Raw genomic sequence first — 14,080 nt, 5'->3', positions numbered from 1 at the left:
TTATATAATTTTTTTATTTTTACATTATAATTTATTATAAACAATAATAAATATTTAAATATGAATAAATTTTAATAATATTAATTTAAAATTAATAATAGTATAAATAATATTATAAAATATTATTACAATTTAAATATATTAATGTAATTTATTAATATAATATTTAATTTAAATTAATCATAAAAACTTAATACAATACAGTATTATAATAATACAACACACAAGCATTAAAATAATGCCGTAATATAATACAATATGCCAAACGCACTCTAAATGCACTGACCATGCAAGTATATATAATAACAAGATTTCAATTGTTAGTCCAAGATTTTGGATTTTATTAAAGTTTAGAAAAGATATTAAATAGTGTGTTTAATAGCATTATGTAATTATAGTATTAAACCACATGACTTAATAGCTTTAACAAATAAAACTACTATTAAAACTCATGGTTTGATAATTTTCCCAAACTTTAATAATTTTAGGATCATGGACAGGAACATTTCTCTTTCTTTCTCTCTATATCCCTCTAGTATAAACTAAAAACAAATCATTTGTTAGGTGGTTCTTTTACTGTAGTAGCAGCAGCGATATTGGTTTCCATAAAAACCAGGTGTTGGCTTCTAATAAACTTCAAGGTATCAGCATCACAATCTAGTAGCAGCGGCTGTATAAAACTTATTTGGAAATACGAGAAGCCTAACAAAACAGAAATCATTAAATAGAATAAGCCTTCGTCGTCGGATGGTTTGAGAAACAATGCCAGCGGTGCTACGTAGAGGGCCACATTTGGACAAACCGCACAGATGCGGAATGCTAGAGATGACATGATGAGAGATTTTGGTGGTTCCTGATGATGATCATACATTATCTGTAAAACAGAAAGTAATTAATTTTAATCCATCCATTCGCTTGTCAGCTAACTGGAACTGGTTAATTTATTTATTTAACAACATGCAATTAACTAACGATATACATTTATAAACACATCCTGGGTTTTAATAAAGTTTGAGATTCCTTGATTGGAAGCTGACTCTTATTATATATATGCAATATTATTAATAGTAGAGACATGCCTGACAATAATGTGGGGTCTCAGTAAATTGTATGATATTCTCCAAATCTGCTTCCTGAAACACAATGTATAAAACATAATTAAGTTAATAGAAAAAAATTAACAAATTAGTATCCTCGTCAAACCATAACCTTAATAATTACAATGCATCATTAATTTTTTTACGTACCTTTTTAAAATATTTGAATAGATACCTCCACCTTACCTCGAACAAAACTGTCATTATTAGTGCTATGAAGCATGTTTTTGCCGTCAAATTCATGAGAGGGGTGTCGACGCCATACACCCACCAAAAGTGTAGGAACAGCACAGGGACAAAATCTGCCGAAATCAACTGCATACGTATATATATGCAGATGCAATTAATAGTTTTAAATTTATTAATAAAAACAAAAAAACAAAATTGTAAATATACAAAAACTAGTCGGGGTGGATAAGCTACTCAATTTAATTAACCAACTTACTTTCATATACATTGTCTTTCTATCTAAAGAAAGCTTGGCGGCGAGAACGACATGAAGTTGCGAGTTCCTGCCCATGGCTGCTGATGACTAATAATAAAACTAGACAAATAAATTTAATTCAGTCCTATATGCGCATGTACTTCTTATATATATATAATATATAGAGAGTATGTACGTTATCCTATTCCTAATAGGACTAATAAACAATCATTCTTAGAGAGGTAAGTAAATTACAAAATCTTTAATAACAAGCTAATAGGAGTTTGCCTCTAACTTTACTTGCCCTTGTTTATTAATCCCCGGCAATTTGGGAAGCCTAGCGCAACTAAAAATCATACAGAGCATTAGCCCTTGTGAAGCTCTATCTATTTATTTATTAATCCGTCTGGCCACCACAATCTTTTTATGATTTAACAATATTTTCAAGAATATTGTCCTGAATTTTCTCCAAGAGGAGCTGGATCTTTGTCTCTCTGATTGTCCAAAGAATTCATAGCAATATTATATCGCCCACCCAAGAAATATGCGTGCGTGATTCTGTTTGCCCTAGGAATTAAATGTGGTTAATTGTTGTATCAAAACTTTAATGCAGATAAAAGTTCATAACTATGATTTTTTCTCAAAAATAAAAACGGAATTAATTCTATGAGGGCCAAAACATGACATGCCTTTATTATCCAAGGAAGAGGTACCCTAAGTTATTCCTTGGTTTGACGAATCTGTCACAATAAGATTATTAATAAACTAAAGGGTCATCCTATGATGCCCTAACTAAAATTAGGACATCAATACCGTAATTAAACATTAATTGTATAGATAAAATATAAGACATGTAAATTTAACATAAAACTTGTAAGTCAACATTAAATATAAAATTAAATATAAATAAAGTAAATAAAGTATAAGACCTGTAAATCGTAGGTAAAACAAGTAAATTAATGTAAGATTGGTAAAATAATTTATTATTGGTAAACAAAATATAAACTTACAAATGTAACAAAAAAACTTACAAATCAATATAATAAAATACTAGTTATGCAACCCAAGAGAGGGGTAAATTGGAATTTTAAAACTTAAGCTAAACAACACAACACAACAGTTCAATCATTGTCTCAATGAAATCAAAAACAACAAATTTAATAAAGTACAATAATAAAAGAGTAAGGGAAGAGAGAGCAAACACAATGATTTTTACGTGATTCGGCAATTTCCGCCTACGTCCATGCCTCCAAGCCAACCAAACTCAAGAATTTCACTATCCAAACCTCTCAACGCTTCAAATGCTTACAATTGACTTCCAAGGTATCAATAGACATTTACAATAAGAGATTATTCTCAATCTCTTAACCCAAGTGTATCCCCACACTTACAATCACTCAAAAACAAATATTAGAAATGAATTTTCCCTCACACAATGCAAATGATTACAAATTAATGCTCAAAGTGTGAATAACATATAATATATACTAAAAATGCTACAGTAAAACTATTTTCTAAAATTATAAGATTGCCCCCAACTTTCTATAATGATACTATGACCCAAATCGTCAAAAAACTTTACAATTAAGTCCATTTCTAGAGTTTCAAAACTTTTTCAATTAGACCATAAACTTGAAAAATAACCATTTTTTCATTAAGTATAAAACCTTTATATTATGAAAATAATAATTTATTTAAAATGTATGAAAAATAATTTGAGCTTTTAAAAGATTAATCATTGTTAATTTTATTTGTTATCATCAAAATCAACATTATAGACACATACATGTTAACATATAAGTGTAAAATAACATATAAATTATGTAAATGAAAGAGAAGACTTATAAATAAAATGTAAAATAAGTAAAGTAACATAGAGTAGTAAAATAATATATTATTGTAAACAAAACATAAACCTTTAGATGCAACATAAAACTTGTAAATCAATGTCAAGTGTAAAATAACATATAAATTATGTAAATGAAATAGAATACTTATAAATGAAATGTAAAATAAGTAAATATTAAAAGAGTTATTGAAAAAATAATAAAAACATACAAATTTAAGATAAAAACTCATTATAATAATGATTACCTTATATATTTATTGTTTTGATTCCTAAATTTGAATAATGATATTTTTGAGTTTATATATCACTACTAGAAAAATAGTCTTTACTGACTTTAGAATAGTGTCAGAAATTACTTTCACTGACACTTGTTAATTGTGTCAGTAATCTAGGAGTCAGAAAAATAGTGACACTTGTAATTGATGTTAGTGATTATTATTACTATAGTATTATCAGATCCATGACACTATGGTATTAGTAATTACTGATAATGATCACTTGTTAAAAGTTACTTTCACCATAGTATCACAAAATATTATGACACTATAGTGATAGTATTTACTAACAATTATTACACGTCAATAGTTTGTTTTACACTGTGAGGTGACATGATAGAATAAACGGCTACTAATACTTCAGTGTCAGCAATTTGTAATACTATAGCATCACTAATATTATGATGCTGAAACATTTTTTAGCGTCAATGGCTTCAAAGAAAAGATGCTGAAATTATTGTTGTTACTCGATTATTTTCATTATTCTTTTAGTTTTCCCAATGAAATAATGGTATTCAAAGAAAATCTATTTAAATTAAACTAAAGTAAAAATTTGAATAATTAAATATAAGTATATAACATTCCTGCTAACATTTAAATAGGTATCAAATAAAATAATAATACAAATATCTAACATATTGTTTGAAAACATGTCAAATATTTACATGAACACATAATGACAATTTGCAGGAAACAATCAGTACATCTACTCTTTGATCTTTGCCTTTCCAGGAAACAATCAGTACATCTACTCTTTGATCTTTGCCTTTCCTTTCACCTTTCCCACCTATAATTACAGTATATAGAATCAATTAGCGACTATGCTACAAAAATCAATTCTTTGATATTTACAAGCAAAAATATGATTTACCTCATTATTGTATGCTACAAGTAACTTTGCAATATACAACGCCCACTGATCGCGAAGTTGCGAAAGATCATCCATAATGTACTCATTACAGCCCTTGAACTTCAAAAATAAAGCAACAAAATGTATTCATATATTATAGAATCTGTTCTAAAATAAAACAACACAATAAAAACATATATTTTTAAGTTTGCCAGGATTAATATCAAAACTGAAGAACATGCAAATAAATTGTATCACCATAGCAAACAACAATTACCAAAGCTGTCTAAGAAGCTGATAATTTATAATATATTATTTGCTTTACTCAATATTACTTCTAACACTCAGCATTGGGATTTATATGCTTTCTATCTGTACATACAGCAGCTCCAATCATTGCTCAATACTACTTTAACACTAAACACCGAGATTTCTATGCATTCTATTTGTACATGCAACAACTCCAGTCATTTTGGTTTACACTAAAGTGCCTTAAAATACATAGTAGAACACAGTAAAAATTGGCATTAATTTTTCCAAACATGTTGAATGCATTCATTAAAATGTATATAGCGTTATAGCTTTTACCTATAATAAATATGGCAAATAAAGTGTATGTGATTATCCTAAACATACACAACACTTCCTCTAATCCCTAGCACAAGATATGATTATATTGCTAGTTTCAAGCATAAAGCAGCAAAATGTTCACTCATTAACCATCTTCACAATTCACTTAAGAAAATCCATTTCACAATGCATTCTTCAAAAAAATATTAAACAAGTTATGGAGAAACTCACATTGTTTTAAAAAATGCACAAATCACGAACAATACATTTTCAAATTTTTTTAGTTAAAGATGGCTGAATATGGAGTGTAGTAACTCTAAAAATGCATCTTCTTAAGTTAAAAAAAACAAAAAACAAAAAAAAAACAACAATTTTTGTTTTCTATCATTTTCTAATTAGTTTTTCTGCATCATTTTCTCATTTTTGTATATATATTTTCTTTTCATGTTTAGAATAGGTTGGGGGGTAGGGTGTTGTTTAAAAAAAAATGTGATTTGTTTTAACATTGGATGACATGATGAATTTCAAATTTTAGTATTTGTATTATCTTTAGTCTGAAGTGATGTTACACTATGTTTGCTACTCTACATGTTGATGTCGGAGATAAATATGAGTTGCTTGAAGGAATGAACATGTCATAATCAATACCAAGTGAGTTTTTGAGCCTATCATTTTTCTTGGAGAGTAACCCTTTTTCCCATTTTTTATACAGCTTAGCAGTTATTATTGTATACACGATCTTTAGATTTCTTTTGAGTTAACCCTAAAAAAAAATTGAAAATTAAAAAAAAAAAGAAAAAAAATGTGTGTTGCTACATTTGGAGGCCCATCTAATTAGTAGATATGGAAGATTATTTAGAGCCCTAAAAGATGATGGAAATGTCATCTTTGATCCGTTTGAGCCTTTCTAGCCATCCTTTTTTATCAAATATCCATAGTTAACCCTTTTAAGCCTTTAAAAAAAAACCTTTTATTTGTCAACTTATCATCTTAACCCACTCCGATTTGGAGTATTACCCAATATCTTATAAGATCCATTACCTATTTATGTTTGAGAAAAAAATGTAAATAAACATTTTGTATAGTGAAGTTATGCCTAGTTCAAAAAAAAAGAAAAAAAATTGTTGCTTCAAAAAAAAAAAGAAATTGTTGTTTCAAAGAAAAATAATAATAATAGGTGAAATCCACCTTGCAACTTCCAAAAAAAAATCCTCTGCATTTTTCTCAAACATACACTTTATTTTTCTTATTTCCCTTCTTTGTTAGTCATGTCCCTAGCCTAGTTATATGGGCTAAAAGAATGTAGTGATGCATGAAAAAAAAAAATAAATAAATTGGGTTGACTAGCATTTTTATTTGACTAGAGATCGTATTATTTCTAAGCTAAGGGCATATTTCTTTCATTTTGGGGAGAGCATGTGATATCACTTCTTTATTATTTTCTCTCAACTACCATTCATTGGAGTGACTATTTTTATTGGGTTTAATTTCTTTGTGAGAGTGTCACTACTTCTAGTGAGATTTTGGGGTTTGACATGTCATTCTTGAAGGTAGCTACGACAAAGTCTATTAGGCTGATTCATGTGGATGATTGATGTGGGTGTGATCTTTCTTTCGACTTGAGATAATACTTATACTTTTATTTGATTGTTATCATTAGTCTGATTGAATAAACAAGAGTGTTTTAAAAAAATCATTTTTGAATTTTGTTTTCGCTTTATTTGCTAGGGACTAGCAATAAGCTGGTTGGGGGGTATGTTGAGTGTTAGAAAATGCATATTTATAAAGGAGAAAATCTTCATTTTACATATCAAGTCTTACTAACAACCCTTACTTTTATATGTTTAAGTTTCTTATAATTTAATTATGTGTGTTTTATTTTAATTAAGTGTTTTATGTATTTTAGGGGCATCATAGTCATTTCACAATAAACGAGATATCAAATGATAAAACGGACATCATTTTTGAACTCAGGACGGTCGAAAACCTTAGGAGGAGCATAAAAGGAAAAAGGGCATTGTTCACATGTACGGGTACTGTCTACGTTACTGTTCACGGCACTGTTCATATAGACGGATCCATGATGTGGCATTGACCAATGATGTGGCATTGACTGATGACGTGTCAAGATCCTGTTGGACTAAAATTTTTATGTACTGTTTAATGGTGACGTGGCAGCATATTAGTGGATTAAAAACTGCACGTACGGTACATGCAACACATGAGATTATTACTGTGCAAACCGCGTTACTGTTCAAACAGTGTGCAAACCGTGTCACTGTTCAAACCGTGTCACTGTTCAAACCGTAGTCAAACCGTGGTACTGTTCACGCGTACTGTTGACTGATGACGTAGCGCAATCCTGAGCGTCCAAACTGTTTTTAATCCGATGGCCATGATTTACTCGATGTATCTATAAAAAAAGGGGCCTCTCCCCCCTAATTTGGCACCTCTGAATCTATTTTTGGACTCCATTTTCTGTAATTCCTTCTCTATCTTGTATTTTCTACGTATTTTAATAAATTTCCATTTTGCCCCTAGTTTAACTATGAGTGGCTAATTTTCTTTCAAGCTTGGGTTGAAGGTGAAGTCTCAACATGTGTCATGGGCTCTATTTGGTAAATTTATTTTCTCTTCCCCTCTAGTTTTTGTGGATGTTTTGACTTCTCGTCGACAAATAATACTAATCTTGTCTAGTATCGCCCTGGTTTCACCGGCTCCCTAGTATAAGATTATTATTATTTGGCACGATGAGCTCTTAGCACCATGTTTATTAGAGTGTGGTTCATGAGGTGTGGATTCCCCCCTCATGATTTAATTGGTATTAATATGGAATATTTAGCCCATGATGCATGTTGATACGGATCCAGATACTCAAGTACGTCATTTCAATAGAATTCTCTTCAATTTATTCTTGCCATTTCAATTCCAATTTCAGAATTTATTCTTGCTATTTTAATTTAAGTTTTAGCATATTTTAAATCATTTCCACCACAAATCCAACCACCCATTTACAAAATTAATTCTATATATAATTAAAATTCACCTCCTCGTGGGATCAACGCTCGTCACCATAGATCTATACTACAATAGATTTGTGCGCTTGCGAGTTCAATAAAATTTGCACAACACATAGTAAAAACATAAATCAAGTTTTTTATTTCTTACTTGATCCATATCTCCAAAACAGAATTTGAGAGCTCTGTAAACTCAATGGCTTCATTGCAAATCTGCTCTCCCAGTAGACACCAAAAGTCTTCAAATCATGGGCAATCATAATCGTCTGTGGTAGGGAGCTTTCAATCATCAAAGAAAAGATGTTCATTTGTGAACTTTTGTTCTCTTTTCTTGCTTTCACAGCTCCACGGGTATTCTTTCTCTGAACCAGTTTCCTTGTTGTCACTGGTTTTACAACAACGAGTTCCTTTATTGTTCGTTTTCATTTCTGTTCATACAGATATACCACGGGATTTGTAGGAGACTTTCGGCCATCCACTTTTCTCTTTGAAGGAGTTAATCTTGGAGATCTTCTTGGGGTGATTTTTGAAGTGGCTTCACAAACTACTGTGGGTGGATTCTGTGCAGGGGATGGTAGGGGAGGTGTGTTGATGTTTTTGTCAGGTTTTGGACAAACAGTGGGGTCATTGATCACTGACTTTGGACTAACTTTGGTCACCGACTTGGGGGTAGCTTTGGGGTTGTTGGTCACTGACTTTATGGTAGCTTTAGGGTTGTTGGTCACTGACTTTGGAGTTGCTTTGGGGTTGTTAGTCACTGACTTTGGAGTAACTTTGTTGGGTGATCGACGATCTATCTCCATCTTAACACTGCAACCACCTTTGGAGTTAGGAAAGTTGGAACTGCCAACTTTAGTGTTGTTGCAGGCGTTTATCCTTGCATTCATTTGATCTAATTGAGCTTGCATAAACTGAAAACTCTTCTGCTACATTCTCCGTTCTTGTGCCAACTCCTTGGAGTTAGGAACATTGAAATACATGGGATGGGGTGATAAATTGACCCAATCCTTGCACTCGACTTCCATTAGGCTTCTTTGGAAGTGCTTCACCTAGGATATTATTCGGTCCTTGGGATTGAAACGTTCCTTGCTCAACTTGACTTCTTAGCTCACTCTACAAAATAAATACAAAAATAATTTGATCAAAATTAGGAATACAAAAAGATAAGTTAAATAACGACAGTGGTGGTGGAAACTTACAATTCTCTCAGCCACTTGCTGCACTTCAGGTGTATAAGTTCCATATTTTCTCCTGTGAGCCAATAATCATGCTTCATTGCGGTCAATCTCGCGCTCAGTAACTCCGAGGTCCAACTGCTGTAATAATTCAACAAAAATTGAATTGAAAACTGCTATGAATCATCCTATTATTTGTATTGAAAATGTCATAAGTTTGTATAGAGTGGTTATTATACTTACTCTTTTATACAACAACCCAGCATTTCTTGTGCTGCCTAAGTGATGATTGTACATATTCTTTGCTCTTTTGTCCTTTGCTGCCTTACTTTTTTCGTGCACAAAGCGGATATTGATTAAAATGGTTACAGGAACTCAATAATATTATCTAACTAACATAATTTTAAACGTACCTAAAAGTCTTCAGATAAAATCTTATCAACAAAGCTCTTCCAATCCTCTTTTCTAATGCCTTCATACTCAAGAGAAGGCTTTTTCAGTGAACTCAAGTTGTTTGCATTAGGCAAAATATATTCATTGGCCAACTTACATCTAAAGCCCCTTAATGCAATTCTCATCCACTTAAACACTTAGGTTTTCGCCTTAAGACTCAACTTAAACTTTTCTTGAAAATGAATCCATAACATCTCCTTGATGTCTAGTGGCACTTTCCTCCAATCATCATAGATAATTGGAACTCTTTCCCGTGCAAACACTCCAATGTAGTTTCTCAGATCGTTTTTCTTTTTTCCAACTGGAACTCCTTAGGAATTGTACATAACCTCAGTGTCGTCACTAGCTCCTCTCTACGGGGTCTTTCTTCTTTGTAAGGTTTTGTCTTGGTCTTCCTTCTAGATCTAGATCAAATGTTGGCTTCTCTTTTTCTGCCATGTCTCCAATAAACCTGCAAATACATCAAAGTGGATGAGTGCACCAGATACCAATCTAATATCCCAATATAATAATAAAATAATAAAAGACAAATTTGTTGATGACTTACAGGAAGTAGCGGTAATAAGGCATAGTAGTTGGATTATTCATTTTCCGCACCAATATTTACAAGAAAAACATCAACAACTACTCTGACACAAACTCCTCATCACCTAAACCTAACTTACATTCTGGAAAATTGTTGGATAATGGTGCATACTCATCGATGCCATCACACAAGGCCTCATTTAAATAATTACATTTTGAGCTCACTGAACAAACAACTGATTTACTATTATCTAACTGATCTTTCACATAAAACACTTGCTTTGCATGACCAGCTAGAATGAAACAGTCAGATTTGTAGCCTATTCGATCTAAATTGACTACATTGAACCCTAACTCATCAATATTAACCCCTCTATCATCTACCCAATCGCACTTGAAAAGTACGTTTTTAACCCCCAGATAATCAAGTTGCCAAATTTCACTAACAACCCCATAAAAAGGCATATCCCTAGAATGAGGATTTTTGTCTTTCGAACTTGAAATCTATAAAGTGTTAGCAACTACATAAACACCATTGTTTTGTGTTATGCGGTTGCTATCCCGATCTCTTGTAGTAAAATTAAAACCATTAATATAGTAGCCATCATAAGTAACCACGCTTGAGCTGGGTTTGTTTGCCAACCACCATACTTTTTTGTTAACCACTATATTATTTGTTTTATCAATTGTTACCTATTGTTCAATTAATAAAATCACAATAATTAGTTGAAAGAGAAAAGTTTGTGTGCTTTTACTTGGATACTTTTATTAGATTTAATGAAGTTAATCTAACCTTTTGTTTCAGCCAATCAGCAAACGTACAGGAGTGCTCGATTGGCAACCATAAAGGCTTTTTTAATTGACGAGGGTGTGTTGATTGCAATAAGGCCAAATGCTCCCTAAAATTATACCAACAAAATTAATAAAATTGAAAAAAAATTAACGAAAAAGAGGTTCAAATTTTCAGTCACATACTCTATGTATGGTTGAATCTCGGGGGTGTTCACCAGAACACATCGGTGCACTTGCGCCAATGTAAGGCCATCAACCACCTTAATATTTGTACCTCCTAGTGGCCTTTCGACTGTAAAATCAATTAGACAACCAGTAGGTAGTCCGATTGAATTACAATTTGAAAGGTATTCAGCATAAAATTCAAGTGCTTCCTCAACAATATAGCACTCTGCAATGCAACCTTCAGGACGGTGTCGGTTGCGTACATAGCCCTTTATAGGTTTCATTTCTCTCTCAAATGGATACATCCATCGAAGGTAAACCGGGCCACATAATCTAACTTCTTCAACTAGATGGACTGTTAAATGGATCATTATATCGAAGAAGGCAGGTAGGAAAGATTGTTCTAAATTATATAAGGTGATTGTAAGTTCTTTTTGCAATTGGTCTAGAGAATTGGGCTCTACTACCTTAGAACACAAAGAATTAAAGAAGAGTCACAACCTGATTATGACATATCTGAAATTTTGAGGTAAACAATTTCGAATTGCTAATGGTAGTAGTTGTTGCATCAAGGTATGAGAATCATGAGACATAAGCCCGTGAAGACGAAAATCATCTATTGAAACAATATTTCTAAAATTAGAACAATAGCCATCAAGAACTTTAACACTTTGCAAGGTTTCACATAACATTTTTTTTCCTTCTTACTTAAAGTGTACGGGGCAGGGTGCAGGACTTTGTTTTGTTCATCAGGAGCTAATACAATCAATGCTTTATTAATTTTTTCTCTAAGGTCTGGATTTGTAAGATCTTTTCTAACATTAATTACATCTTCTGTTTTGCCCGGTTGATGGAGTAATATGTCATAGATGCTCTCGCATACATTTTTCTCAATATGCATCACATCTAGTTGTTGGCGAACTAACAAATGTTCCCAATATTCTAAATCAAAGAAGATTGATATCTTTTTGTAACGCAACTAAGCTACATCCCCATTACCCTCACCCTCACCTTCAATCTCACTATCTCCCTCACCCTCACCCTCACCCTCACCTTTACCCTTACTGTTACCCTCACCTTTACCCTTATTGTGACCCTCAACCTCACCCCGTTTTCGTTGTTTTTGGACCTTTTTCCCAAACTTGGTGTCAATGTCAACCACCAAGTTTAAGATATTTGTACCAGACAAAGGCCTAGGAGAGTTTTCAATAAACAGCCTATGACCCATATATGACATTTTCCAACTATGCGGTAGCCAACATGCACATGTGTTTATCCCACAAACTGGACAACCATAATCCCCCTTAACAGTACACCCAGACAGGTTTCCATAAGCTGAAAAATCACTAATTGTCCACATCAACACAACTCATAAATTAAAAGTTTCTTTCCTATAACCATCAAACACATCGACGCCTACATCTCATAGGGTTTTTAAGTCCTCAATCAATGGTGCTAGGTATACATCTATGTCATTTCCAGATTGTTTAGGGCCAAATATCAGTATAGACAACATCATAAATTTCCTATTCCTACACAACCATGGAGAAAGGTTATCTGTTATCAATGTAACAGGCCAACAACTATAAGTAGTGCCAAGTGTGCTATGTGGGTTAATCCCATCAGATGATAAAGCGAACCGAATATTTCTCGACTCTTGGGCAAAATCAGGCCATTTCTTGTCAATTAACTACCAAGCTATTGAATCTGTTGGGTGGTGAAGCTTGCCATCCCTAATTCTTTTATTTTCATGCCATGTTAAGTTCTCTGCAGTTTGTGGTGATTGAAATATTCTTTTCAACTTAGGAATTATAGGAAAATATTATAACACCTTTTTAGGGACCCCTTTCTAATTTTTTTTTTATCCATCTTTTCTTATTTGCCACCTAGATGCTCCATACCTTGGGCATTCACTAAGATTCTCTAATTCATTCCTATAAAGAATGCAATCATTTCGACATGCATGTATTTTCTCATAATCTAGGCCTAATAGCTTCATTATTTTTCTGGCCTCATACATGGACTTAGGAAAACTATTATCATTTGGCAATATCTCATTAAGCACTTCCAATAAAACTGAAAAACCCACTATCAGACAAGCCATAAAGTCCTTTTATATTGTACAGTTTTATAGACTCGATAACTTTGAATGCTTTGAACCCAGATATAGGGGGTTTTCAGGATCTTCAAGCACATTCTTAAAAGAACTAGGATCTTTATCACACTGCTCAAAAGCATCATGAACCCTGTCATCTACATAACTATAATCCGGACATCTAAAACGTTGATTTTGTGGCTGGTCTTGGCATTTTACAGAGGTAGGTTTCCGGTCCACCTCACCGTGACAATTCCAAACTAAATAGTTTTCCAAAAAACCTTTTTTAAATAGATGTAGCCTCACTTGTTGAGGACTCAAAAACTCCATATTACAACAAGTGGTACCAGGACATCTAATTGACATTTTATTTTTAGAATTAAGAATGGCAAACTCCAAGAAATCATCAACCCCAACACTATACTCATCAGACAATCTATCATAGAATATCCAAGTTTTGTCCATAACTTGTATTGTTACCTATTTATTTGTTAGATGTTGTTAGTTTAATAAGTTTACTTAAATTGCACAAATAACTCCAAACTTTTAGGTTTAAATTAAAAATACAAATTACAAAATAAATCTAAATTTTATTTATTTAGAGTCACTTAAATATATGTACGCATTCAGCAACCCAACAGAGCATATATGTAAGCATTCAGCAACCCAACAGAGCATACGTGTACACATTCAACAAGCCAACAGAGCATACATGTACACATTCACCAAGCCAGCAAAAGTAACTTACATCTACACATTCAGTAAGCCAACAAAACATGCCACATCCACATTT

At 32.4% G+C, this 14,080-nt stretch overlaps 1 protein-coding gene across 1 annotated transcript; it reads right to left on the bottom strand.

The window, feature by feature from the left end:
- Positions 1 to 536: 536 nt before the first annotated feature.
- On the bottom strand, positions 537 to 1,886 carry LOC112098440. Its single transcript, XM_024184821.1, has 4 exons — positions 1,543 to 1,886; positions 1,248 to 1,412; positions 1,080 to 1,133; positions 537 to 874 (listed from the first exon to the last, which is right to left on the bottom strand). The coding sequence occupies exons 1-4, from the start codon at positions 1,615 to 1,617 to the stop codon at positions 554 to 556; spliced, it is 615 nt and encodes a 204-aa protein (XP_024040589.1). The 5' UTR covers positions 1,618 to 1,886; the 3' UTR covers positions 537 to 553.
- Positions 1,887 to 14,080: the final 12,194 nt, after the last annotated feature.

This window comes from Citrus clementina, unplaced genomic scaffold (assembly GCF_000493195.1).
Source record: "Citrus clementina cultivar Clemenules unplaced genomic scaffold, Citrus_clementina_v1.0 scaffold_5, whole genome shotgun sequence".
Classification (NCBI taxonomy): Eukaryota; Viridiplantae; Streptophyta; class Magnoliopsida; order Sapindales; family Rutaceae; genus Citrus; species Citrus x clementina.
The sequence above is the reverse complement of the archived record's forward strand: the minus strand, read 5'-3'. Positions and strand labels throughout refer to the sequence as shown.